The sequence below is a fragment of the Heptranchias perlo genome, chromosome 6, assembly GCF_035084215.1.
Source record: "Heptranchias perlo isolate sHepPer1 chromosome 6, sHepPer1.hap1, whole genome shotgun sequence".
Lineage (NCBI taxonomy): Eukaryota > Metazoa > Chordata > Chondrichthyes > Hexanchiformes > Hexanchidae > Heptranchias > Heptranchias perlo.
Genome location: NC_090330.1, coordinates 64,802,740 through 64,815,583, shown reverse-complemented (window position 1 = coordinate 64,815,583; position 12,844 = coordinate 64,802,740). Strand labels below are relative to the sequence as shown.

Here is a 12,844-nt window from a genome sequence, read left to right as displayed (position 1 = left end):
CATGACAGCTCTTACAAACCCATACTCAGCAGCAGAGCTGCAACAAGAACCTTCAATCAAGCAGACCACTGAAGACCTGAAACAACGATTCAGATGCCTGGACAAGCTTCCTCAAATACAGCCCAGAAAGAATGCCTATATGATCGCTGTGTGCTATATGCTGTATAGCTTCACTTTGCAACAAAGACAACAAATGGAGCCATCATTGGAGGAGGACCTTCAGAATGATGAGGACAACAATAACATGGAGGTGGGGGTCAAACAGTTACGTGCAGCCAGAACTGTTCGGCAACTACTCATTGGAGAATAATTCATGCTCCACTGTATTAACAGTCACGTCCAATATCAGTCCTAGCTCTTCCACCCTACAATCAACAGCATCTGCCCGAATACCAAAATTGCTATTAATGTAACCTCATATTGCAAGACCACCACGACAGGAACACTCTCCATCGCAAAGATTTCAAATAACATTGTGGTTTTAGTGGTTTACGTTAATTCCTAGTTCCTGACTAAAATGTTCTTTTACCTATTCTAGTGCTTCTACGAGGTGCTCCCCCAGTGGCTTCGACGTAGGAGGTCAGTTCCTATGTCTCAAACAAGGGCACAAGAGATGCTTGTAGTCAGTGACCTGAAAGGCCTCAACTCCTCTCAAACTTGTTCCACTAACTGCATGATCCACGGCTGTCTCCGAAAACCTCAGGGCCCTGCTGGAACTCTTCTTGCCCATAGGACATCTTTCTGCAGCTCCACAGTGTTACTTCCATGCTATGGCCACAAAAAAAACTTCCATTTAAACTGACGTGGGCCGTTAAGAACCCAGCGCCCGACTTCCTGCCTCCTAATCAGCCAGCTGTCTACCGAAAGAACATATTGTTTACTGCATGCGTATCAAGGGCAACCTGGAAAACAGAAAAAGGTCCCCCACCAACTCCTCCAGGCAACAATTGCTCTCACCCATCCACCTCTTACAGGTTTTACACCGGGAGACCAAAATCGATCCCAAGCTATGTGCGAGAAATAAATGCTGCTATTTCTGGTGGTAATTTCTTGTGTTGTGCTGAAAAATTGACACAGAATCCATAAATATTTTCAGGTGTACTGGTAAGTAAATGTAATATTTTTGTCTTTACATTTGCTTTGTTATTACAAAAGCATTAGACTCGTTTGTGTATACCGATACTTGATGAAAACATGCATAAAGACTAGTTGATTGATGCACTGGAGTTTGAATCTTTGTTATGCTTTGATTGACATTGACCTGTTAATTACAACAAACTGAAGTACACATATGCTGCATGCATATAAATGATCTATCTACACTTTATTAGAAATATTAATAAACTTCTCAACTGGCATTAATGTTCAAAATTTCCTCTGGCATTTGCAAGCTATTTGAATTGAGTCTGAAGCCAAACCATGTCTTTTTGATGATCATGACAACCATACAAAACCAGCACTAATTGTTGTGTACTTGTACTCAGAAGCAGGACGATCAAGCATTAAAATCAAGAAAATACAAAATTGTACTAAGTAAAGTCAAGGGAGTATGGTGATTACTGACATTCTGACAATGTAATCTTTTCAATTTTCTTATAATTTGATGAATTTAAACTATATATACACACATCAGAAAAGACAATACTGCAGTTCCTTATATTTTATATTGCATTTTGTCCAACATAAAAAAGTAGGTTTTTTGGTTAAATAACACTATCAATTAAATTATAATTTGCCATAGCATCACTGTTCAATTACTGCTCTGTGTATATCTGATTTATAAAGGACAAAGTAATAGTGATACCAGATCAATTTCCTTTATTAATGTAACTAGGAAACCACCTTAGGGTGGTTGTAAATATTGACCTGCCCTTATATATCACATAATGGATATGTAATCAGCTGCTGGGACTTGCAGCTTGCTGATTTAGCCCCATTTAGGTGATCAGGAGCTTCAATTCACAAGAATCTATAGGCTTAAAGGGGTGAGATGAAAGAGAGATGTTTAAATTTATATATAACTAAGTTTTACTTGTGCAGGTATTGTGGCCTTATCGACATCAATCTATTTATTATTCGATAACTATTATATACCCTTTTTTGAGTTATCCCTTGCTCAAGATTTCGCTATACCTTATAAGCACCCCACGTTCCAGGTCTCTGACAACATAAAACTTAAACAGAGTGAACAGGTGAACAGTTGTCTTACTCTCCAAGTTTTCCCTCAAGGAGAATCACCTCCAGGCAACAGCCTGCTAAGAAGGGAAAATTATCCTGGAGAATTGCTGATGATAGTTGGGAAGGGGAAGAGAGCTCCTGATCCCGACCACTTAGTATATCAAATGCTCTGTACTATAAATTGCTTTGTTATGAATCATTTCTTGTGTATATATTCCAAATCTTACAAATAAACTTCTCTCTCATTGTGCATAAATCTAACAAACATAATTTAAAGATGGAAGTATTGAAATATTTGAAATAGGAGATAAACAGCTTCAGCTATATAAATGTCACATTTTTAAAATACTTACATCAATCTGAAATATGTGATAGTAGATTTTTAAAAATAATTTCACATGAAAACAAATTACATAGCTGAAAAAAACAATAATTTGAAACTGTGTATAAAAACGATAATGGCATTAACTTCACCTCAAGTAGCAATTTCCACTCAACCTGAAACACTAGTACATCTTGTGTCCTATCTGCATCTATTCCAGTCTGTCTCGTGGAATACATATATTCTTTCTAAAAATTATTTAGTGGGAGAAATTCAAAAATATACACAACTCTGAAATAATCTGACAGCTACAAAGCTACATACATATCTAAAATCAGACAAAAAACTGTCCAAAACAAATTGGGATTCTGCAAATGCACAAAGCAAGTGAGACAGTGTCAAAATCAACATGGTACCTCGTTTTTGCGCACCAAAGGTAAAACCAATCCTAGCAAACAGGTCAGGGCTTTCATATTTGTTATCATTTGCTTTTATCCAGAAACAGTTCTCAGGCATTTCAAGTGGTCTGATCTGTGAGAACAAATAACAAATCAAAATATTACCATTAAAATATCTGGTTACGATGTCTTCAATTTTTGATTCAATCATTTAATTCCTTGAAACAGTGAATAGGTGAAATTTGATCAATAATATTTCAGTAGCAATTTGGAAGTTGCAACACTTTTCAAATTTGATATAACACAATTTTATATTCTGCTTGATTTTAAGAATCTTGTCACACTGAGCCCCAACCATGGCGACCAAAGGGAATACTCACCAAGTGACTGAAGGAAAAGTGTGCAATGCTACATTTTTATATATTTTGAATAGCAATGTAAGAAATTCAATATGTTTTAAGAATATTGATGGCTGCTTTTTATGGATTGGAGGTTAATTTTTCATTTCATATATTTAAGAGTAATCATTACAATTTCTGCGAATATTCCAGCACACACCAGTGTGTCAACTGCTGCCCCCTCTATTGAGATAAAGGTGAACATACTGCTGGCAAGAATCATTTAAACTGGTCTACCTGTACAAATGTTTTCACTTGTTTATAGTTAAAAAAATATATATACAATATAATGTATAATTTGGAAGGTTTGGCTGCATTACGTTTTTTTTTAAGTGCTTTTAGATATATGTGTGCGTATATTATATCTATTGTCCGAAAGGGTGCGACTGTAGCTTTCAAGTTGAACAGTCACTTAAATGCACATTTATTAGTGACAATTGGAGACACTTAGCCAATTTCAGATGGATTACTGATGTTCTGCTAATAGTGCAACTTATAGTTCCTTGTATTCAAAACATGCTAGTGACATTTAATGGCAACGAAAGGCTGTTCCCTGAACCACATAACACCGTGTGCCTTTGTGCCAAACAGCTGCACATTTTTCTTAGCTATATTACATTTATTTTTGTTTTTGCTAAGCATTTCCTCATTTCTAATCCTATTTTAGAGCCAATTGAAGGAAATCATTACAAATTATTATTATACCAAATAAGTGCTTGTCAAGTTATGTGCATTTAACACATCTGTTTAAATTTAGAAATGCAAGCAACCTTAAACTAAAAAAATTAATAGAACACACATTTTTAAAAAAATATATACAATATAATGTATAATTTGGAAGGTTTGGCTGTATTACATTTTTATATTAAGTGCTTTTAGATATATGTGTGCGTGGGAAATGATAAAATATAGTTGAAATATAAGTATGCAGACCTACAAATATAATAGCTTAACTTAAATCCTTTTACACTGGAAAAAAGCAGAAGCAACATGGGTGAGGAGGTGAGAGATGATGGCAGCCAGAAGACCTGCAGAAAAGAGAGTACCAAACTTCACCATGGTGAAGGTCCTCTTGGAAACAATAAGGGTAAGATGGGAAGGACTTTGGCATACAGAGACTAAGTGGAGGGAAGTGGCTAAAGTAGTTCATGCCCCCCAGATCAGCAACACAACGCTGCAAAAAAATTTAACTGACTTGACAAGCATGGGCAAGGTATGTACGTTGCCCACCCAATTAATGGTTTTCCAAACAGCTCCATGTACAATAGCCTCTTGGCACAATCAATGTCTTGGTGTTGCAGGCTCTGCCAGTACGCTGTCGCAGACAGTTGTCACTCCATCAGCACCTCTGCTGAATGTCTCCCAAAATGAGCAGCAACAGTCTGGAGGAGTCTGTCACCAGCATGTGAATGTACTGAGAGGTGCAAAGATAGGGGTTGTAATTGAGACCATCTGATCTGCCTTCCCATCAATCGCTGGCCCATCAGAGAATGTACCCAGCCCAAAGACCTGGCAGGCAGGTATGCACAGGATCAGCATATGCAAGGGGCCTAACACCTGTTTTAAGTGGCCACCTGAAAAAATGGCCCAATCCAATATCAGGTCAAATCTCCTTTGGGCACAGGATGTTGGTCCCCGAAATCAACCCTTATTGCGCCTGTTTTACAGGTGTAAAAGGAGCACAAGATCCAATTTCTACTGCTCAGTTTTCAACTAGTCCTCAGGACAGTGGTCGCTGGACACAACAACCACCCCACACAGTCCTATGAGGATCAGAAACACAAAGAGCAGCCACTTCGGTGACACCTAGAAGTTCATTGTTAGTGCAAGGTTTTAGAGCACATAGAAGCACAATGAGGACTGAAGAAAATTCTCTGGTGTATGACGCATGTTGATGTAATAAATTCGAGTCATATTATTTTTCTGCTTTTATTCTCTTGACCAGTGTTGTGGGAAGGGGGGAAGCCACAGACCCTGTCCCAAATTGCGAGGACGGAGTCATCGGTATACGCAGGACGGCCAGCCGGCGCTTACAACCGCACATCAGTGGCACCCGCTCTGACGACGACCCGGGGAGGTCAGAGTGTTGTTGTGCCGCTCCAATGCAGCGCAGGTGCCGAGGAAGGGCCTTCCTAGATACACAATGACCTGACGCTGCAGCTCCCACAGGAACTGCCAGAACATCTCTGGAAGGTAATCAAGCCCCTTCAAGATAGATTTCCTGCTCCCTCATGTATGTTTGGGCCTTTGTAATGCCCATAACAGGACTCAGTTCCTAGCAGGCGTGGGTTCGCCGGTGAGACTGAGTGGGCCTGAATCTGCAAGACCAGGCAGGTAAGTGAGAATTAATTTTGATCAAGTCTGGAGCAGCATAGAATATAGTGATGGCTGGATCAGGAGCCTGATGTGTGTGGCATGTGTGTTCTGGGGTATCCTGGATCTGCTAAGCTTCCAGGAGTACATGTGCATAGATGCCTTAAGTTGTGCTGTTTTTGCAGAGGAATGCTCAACTCAAGGTTCAGCTGGCCACACTCCACAACATAAGTGAGCAGAAAAAGTTTCTGGAAGACAAGTTCCGGAATATGGCCACTCCACAGATAGAGAAATAATGATGCAGAGGAAAGAAAGTGGGTGACCTCACAGAGAAAGAAGGACAATACAGGAAGAGACAGAAGGAAACAGTAAAGGAAAACCCTGAGAGTCTGGACTTGTCCAATATATGTATTGTTCTCATTACCTATGAAGGACAAGGATAGAGGCAGGAGGAAGGATAACCAAATGGCACCGTAGAGCAAGGGGTCACTAGGGAAAAAAAACACTAGCCATGAGAATCCTAAGTTGAGGGGGATTCTATAATTAGGGGGATAGAAAGATGGTTTCCAATCATGACTCAAAGTCCCAAATGGCGTGTTGCCTCCCAGGTGCCAGGGTAAGGGGCGTAATGGAGCAAGTTCTAAAAAGTGAAGTACAACAGCCAGAAGTCATCGTCCATAAAAGAACCAGTGAAAAAGAGAAGGATGGCGGTCTAACAGAGAAAGTTTGAACAGTTAGGTTCTAAACTAAAATGCAAGATCTCAAGGGTAATAATCGCAACATTATTCATGGTGCCATATGCTAGACAAGTTAGGAGAAGCAAATTTGATGTGTCAATGTGCAGCTAGAAAAATGGTTTAGGTTCCTATGACACTGGGAAGCTGTACAGATGGGACAGGCTTTACCTGAATTTAACCAGTACCAACACACTTGCAGAGAAGGTAAGTAAGGCAGTGAGGAATGATTTAACCTAATAAGGCAGGAGGAGGGGAAAACAGAGTAGACTTAGAAAGTGAGAAAATAATGATTGAAATAGAAAAAAATACAGGAGTAGATGTTATGGTATAACAATTGTAAACAATTTTACAACACCAAGTTATAGTCCAACTATTTTATTTTTAAAATTAAAAATTATTTTTAAAATTAAAAATTAAAAATAAAATCGTTGGACTATAACTTGGTGTTGTAAAATTGTTTACAATTGTTAACCCCAGTCCATCACCGGCATCTCCACATTATGGTATAAAGCAGGGACTGGTAGATTACAGTTCAAGTGCACACTTGGAGTACTCTGTACAATTCTTGATACCATACTAAAGCAAGGATACCTAGGCATATGAAGACAAGTGCAAAAAAATAAATGTCAACCAAACTTATACCGAACTGAAGGCACTGAGTTATGAAGTTTGGTTGAAGGGCCTGGGATCATTTACTCTGGAGAAAAGAGAGTTCAGGTGAGATATTATTCAAGTATTCAAACCTCTTCAGGGAGCAGATAAATTAAACCCTGATAATAGGTTCAAGATTGTCACCAACTCTAAAATCAAGGGACAGAGGCTCAAATTTCAGAGGGAAGGTGCACAGACAGTTCAGATTTAACTACTGTTGGAGCAAATGGTGAACATGTGCCCCTTTTCCCCCTGCTTCCCTCAAACTTGGCATATTTCTCCCTCTTTTCCTTCCATTCCTCTCTCCATCCTCCTCACTCTCCCCTCTCCTCTCTGACCATATTAGTCTCACTGCTAGCACCACTGCAGTTGTGGGCGCCGGCTCGCCTCTGGTGGCCTTTAATTCTCTTACCCCAATGTTCCCTCAAATCCCATCTCAACATTTTGCCTGTTCCTCACTCAGGCCTACAGCTGTTTACAAAAGAATTAAAAATTCCGTCCTTATAGTGCCATCGCCCTGCAACATTTCAACTGCTAGTTCCAGTCCAACCTTCTGTCCTCCTGTTCTTTTCTTAAAATTTATTCTCAAGACATGGGTATCGCTGGCAAGGCTGGCATGTACTGCCCTGAGAAGGTGGTGGTGGGCTTTCTTCTTAAACCGCTGCAGTCTATTCTTTGTAGTGGTTTGATACAACTGAGTGGCTTACTAGGCCACTTCATAGAGTAGTTAACACAGAAAATAGGAGCAGGAATAGGCCATTCGGCCCTTCGAGCATGCTCCGCCATTCAATATGATCATGGCCGATCCTCTATCGCAACACCATATTCCTGCTCCCTCCCCATACCATTCACTCTAAGAGTGAAGCACGTTGGTGTGGAACTGAATTTACATCTAAACCAGACCAAGTAAGGACAAACTGTTTCCTTCCCTAAAGGACATTAGTGAACCACTTGGCTTTTTATAATGATCCAACAGCTTCATGGTCGCTTTTACGGATACCAGTTTTTAATTTCCAGATTTTTTTTTTAAAACAACAGAATTTCAAATTCTCAAACTGCCATGGTGGGATTTGAACACTCATTCTCTGGATTACTAGTCCAGTAACATAACCACTAGACTACTGTACCCCCGTATGTGGCCTGGCTTCCGTCCCTCCCCTTGCTTTGCTGGCAGATCCTAATTTTTGCCTTTATTTGTCATTTGCTGTCCCAGATCTTTACATACCCCATCTCTTTTTCCTTTTTTTTATTATGCCAAACCAGCTCTCAAGGCTCCTTTCCTTTCTGGCTCTCTTGTTTTTCCATTTGCTACTCCAGCTTTTGTCTTTCCCCCTTTTTTGTTGTTTTTCTCTTTAAAAAAATTTCTGGCTCCACAGGTAAGCCCTCCTTTTAATTTTAAAAAAAAAATTGTATACTTATTATAAATTAACAACACTACTTTAGGCCCCACAGCTTCATCTATTGTATCTTACTGGCATTCCAAAAATAGTCCCCCCACTTCTACTCATTTTATTCTCTGCCTAAGTCCTTCCCTTGCAAATCCATCCCACCTAGCTTCTTCCTGACCATGCCCTCCAACTTACTGTAACACCACAGGAAATCCCTAATACTATTCAACAAATTCCAAATTTGTTTACCAATTCTCAATTTTCCTTCTAGGTATTACATGCCACATATCGTAAAATTTGTGTTTATTTTGTTCTAAACCTTATTTTGGACATTAGAAATTTCAGTTACAGGGGGGAAAAAATGGTGGTGATTTTTTTTTCCCAAATAGCTCTTCGAATGGTTTTATTAATGGGCTCTCCAGAGTCATCAATCAGGATTGGCTGTTTTCAACAGTCCTTAGTACTTTAAGTCATAGGTGGTGACTGAAATGTGGCAGTAGTGTAATGATTACAGAAAGCGCATGCTACCCACAAGATTTTTAATAATATTGTATAGATATAGGTTGTTCGCCTGTTTTTGATGAGAACTGCACTTTAGGTACATTATAAATATAATGGAAATCTGATGAAAAGCACAACAGGGAAATGATTAAACTAATTCAAAATGATACATAAACTACTGTGTCATGATGAATAGGGGCACAAGGAACATTTTGTGTTTGTAACTGTACAGTTTACAATATTGATGTGATATTAAAATTTTGACTATCAATACATGTATGAATATGTAAAGAGAAAGGCATGCAAGCTTTATTTATCACAATCTGCTACATTCTGTGAAGCTACTTCTAACAAAAACGACAGCTGTTTGCCATTTCATGCTGAAGTTAAATGTTGCACCTAACAAATACTATAGGTTACATGTTGCATGCTTTGACTTCATCAGTGTGCAACGAACATCACAGTGATGTGATAGAAAGTTGTGTCTCATAGCTAAAATTAAACAATGACAGAAGCATCCAGATAAAAATACAGACGTACTTCTATCGTGAAACTTCTGTCCCAATAAGATATATCAAAAACAAATCGTAGTTCTTCCCATATTTGGGCAAATATGTATTAACTTTGAATTGAAGTTGTAGATAGGAATGGATATGACCACCTCATATATAAACTAAATATATTACTCTGATTTGAAATCCGACTCACTCAGTCAGTATGAATTTCGATTGAAATATGCAATCTAATTTTCTGGTGGTAATCAGTTACATTTAACAGTAAATGGACTACACAAGTTTGAGTCTACCAACAAGGAGGAATAATGGATCTGTGACTTCACAGGTCAAATAACTCAATGACATCCAATGTCAGAAATGGAAAATTGCAAGAAAAGTTAAATCTAAGTTGGAATACACATATGGTAAGTTTATTACTTTCAGAAAACAGAGGAAAAAAGCAACTTGTACAAATTTTACAAGTGATGATATATGTGCTACCATATTATTGAAACTAGACCAAAAAAATTGTTTCATCAGTGTTCTAGAAGCAGTTTCTATGTAAGATTTTCTTTTTCAAAAACACATACCTTACACCAATTGACTCTCTTCATGTTAATATCTAGTTTGAATTCTTTTTTAGGTTTCAATCCATGTGGTAGTGTATAAGGAGGTGGAGACCAGTGTCCTCCCTTAAACCCGGTCACTGGTGGTAGTGGTGGTGGCGGCGGTGGTGGTGGAAGAAGCATCCCAGGTGCCACTGTCATTGAAGGTAGTGGCAGTGGTGGCACTCCACCAAGAGTTGGAGATGGAGAATTATGGTTGGTGACTCCACTTTGTGCGCCAGTTATGGTGGCCCTTAAATTAGGTGGTAATGCTGAAAGCTTAGAGAAAAATTGAGAAATTAGATATAAATGCAATATAATATTAAAAAGAAAATTATAATCCAAAATTGCACCAAAACAATATTTTCTTGCTAGTCTTCTCCCTTGGTCTCCTGAAGGCATTGACTTCTTGATGGCCGAAGGCTCAATTGATGCTGGTCGCCCTCAGCTAATTTTCCTAAGTGGCTGTTCATGTGTGAGTGTTGGTAGGCTGTTTGTGAGCAAGAGGCATCACATTGCAGCCCAAGATTGTCCTCACCTAATATTTATTCATTTTTAAGCAGGGTCACTGGCTGGTCATCAGGAGTAAATGAACCCTGATGATTTTCCCTTCCCTAACCTAGAGGCACGAAGGCCAGTTGCAGAACCCCTTTTGTTACCCCACCTGAAGTCAACTAACTGAAAAAAGGCTGTGGGCCAAACCTGGGACCTTTCTGGTCTGTACAACTCAAGTGGTCACTATGTAAATCCACTGAGCTGTCAGGACTCTCAAAATAAATCACTGTTCTCCTTTTGCTTGCCAAACCAGCAGGGATTATTCTTTCATGATGATCAAAAATGTTCTTTCATTGCACAGTTTAAGATTAAAAAGTTATGGATGTTGACTGAAAAAAAATTAAACACACTGAAGCTCAGAAATCTCAAAAGTGAGAAATTTGCACGGTGTAACAATCTGTCCACATTGTGTGGCAGGAGATCAGACTGACTTAGTAGCAGTGGCAAAGCCATGAACAAAGGAAACATTTTATTAATTAACTGTGTGTGAGGCAGGACCCATCAGTCACTATAAACCTGGAACATTTCACCATCAGTTACTGTAGGCTAGTGTTCTCCATCATACTCAACTGAAATCACAAAATAAAATGGAAAATCTGACATTAAAGAATAATTAAACAACTACTTTGTTCCTATTTGCTGCATCCTTCCCATCGTCCTTCATCGTTGCTGGGTCAAAATCTTGGAACCCCCTACCTAACCTAAGTTAAAAACAGTGGATGTCCAAAGGGACTTAGGGGTTCAGGTACATAGATCATTGAAGTGTCATGAACAGGTGCAGAAAATAATCAATAAGGCTAATGGAATGCTGGCCTTTATATCTAGAGGACTAGAGTACAAGGGGGCAGAAGTTATGCTGCAGCAATACAAAACCCTCGTTAGACAACACCTGGAGTACTGTGAGCAGTTCTGGGCACCGCACCTTTGGAAGGACATATTGGCTTTGGAGGGAGTGCAGCAGAGGTTTACTAGAATGATACCCGGACTTCAAGGGTTAAGTTACGAGGAGAGATTACACAAATTGGGGTTGTATTCTCTGGAGTTTAGAAGGTTAAGGGGTGATCTGATCAAAGTTTATAAGATATTAAGGGGAACAGATAGGGTGGATATCCGCTGGTTGGGGATTCTAAGAGTAGGGGGCACAGTCTAAAAATTAGAGCCAGACCTTTCAGGAGCGAGATTAGAAAACATTTCTACACACAAAGGGTGGTAGAAGTTTGGAACTCTCTTCCGCAAACGGCAATTGATGCTAGTTCAATTGCTAAATTTAAATCCGAGATAGATAGCTTTTTGGCAACCAAAGGTATGAAGGGATATGGGCCAAAGGCAGGTATATGGAGTTAGATCACAGATCAGTCATGATCTTATCAAATGGCAGAGCAGGCACGAGGGGCTGAATGGCCTACTCCTGTTCCTAACAGCACTGCGGGAGAACCTTCTCCACACGGACTGCAGCGGTTCAAGGCAGCAGCTCACCACCACCTTCTCAAAGGCAATTAGGGATGGGCAATAAATGCTGGCCTTGCCAGCGACATCCACATCCCATGAACGAATATAAAAAAAAGAGACTTGTCAGTATTTCAGAAAGAAATCTGGTTCTGTGCTGTGAAACTTTCCTTTTTAGGAAACCAGGAATCCACACCAGTTAATGTGAGAGGTAATCTGCCAAGAACTGCCAGCGACAGCCATTCCTATCCATAATATCCTTCAAGTATCCTGTTGCAATACCATACAGCAAAAATCTATCCATTTTCCAGTATTTTTTGTTTATAATTTGCCCCGTGAGTATGAACCCACAAAACATGTGCACAAAGCACTAGTCAACTCAAGTTTTCCAGTTATCCTGGCAGTGCTTCAATGTAGCTCAAAATTCAAAAGCAAACAGTAGTTAAGCTTCTCGACTGTACGTTTGGTAAATATTTGATACTTGGTGAATGAACTGTTTAATATCTGGCACTGTGGCAGTAAGTGAATCAACTCAGCTAACAGAGTCCCTAATTGTCTGACTAACTAAAGGCGCCTTGTCAATACACAAAAAGGACTTTATTCCTCAATGTAACCTAACAGCATGCGTTGTGTCAAGTTGCTCGTTTCAGTATCAATTGCACATCATGGGTACCTACATTTCATTCTATTCCATAATTAACGAACTATATTTTTAATGGTTGTGGGTTAAAGTTGACAGCTCGTTCTGCCTCACTAGACTGCTAAACAAACTAACGTGAAGCCTTTGTTAATTACCGTGTCATAACAAGTAAATCTGTCTGACCCTGCTTATACGGCAGGGAGATGGAGTAGAATCAT

At 39.4% G+C, this 12,844-nt stretch overlaps 1 protein-coding gene across 1 annotated transcript in view; it reads right to left on the bottom strand.

The window, feature by feature from the left end:
- Positions 1-12,844, bottom strand: part of LOC137323053 (protein diaphanous homolog 3-like) — a 796,634-nt gene that overhangs the window by 419,912 nt on the left and 363,878 nt on the right. The window contains exons 16-17 of the mRNA XM_067986438.1: positions 9,971-10,264; positions 2,917-3,031 (exon numbers count right to left, since the gene is read on the bottom strand). Coding sequence (XP_067842539.1) covers positions 2,917-3,031; positions 9,971-10,264 — 409 coding nt within the window. The remainder of the gene's footprint in view (positions 1-2,916; positions 3,032-9,970; positions 10,265-12,844) is intronic.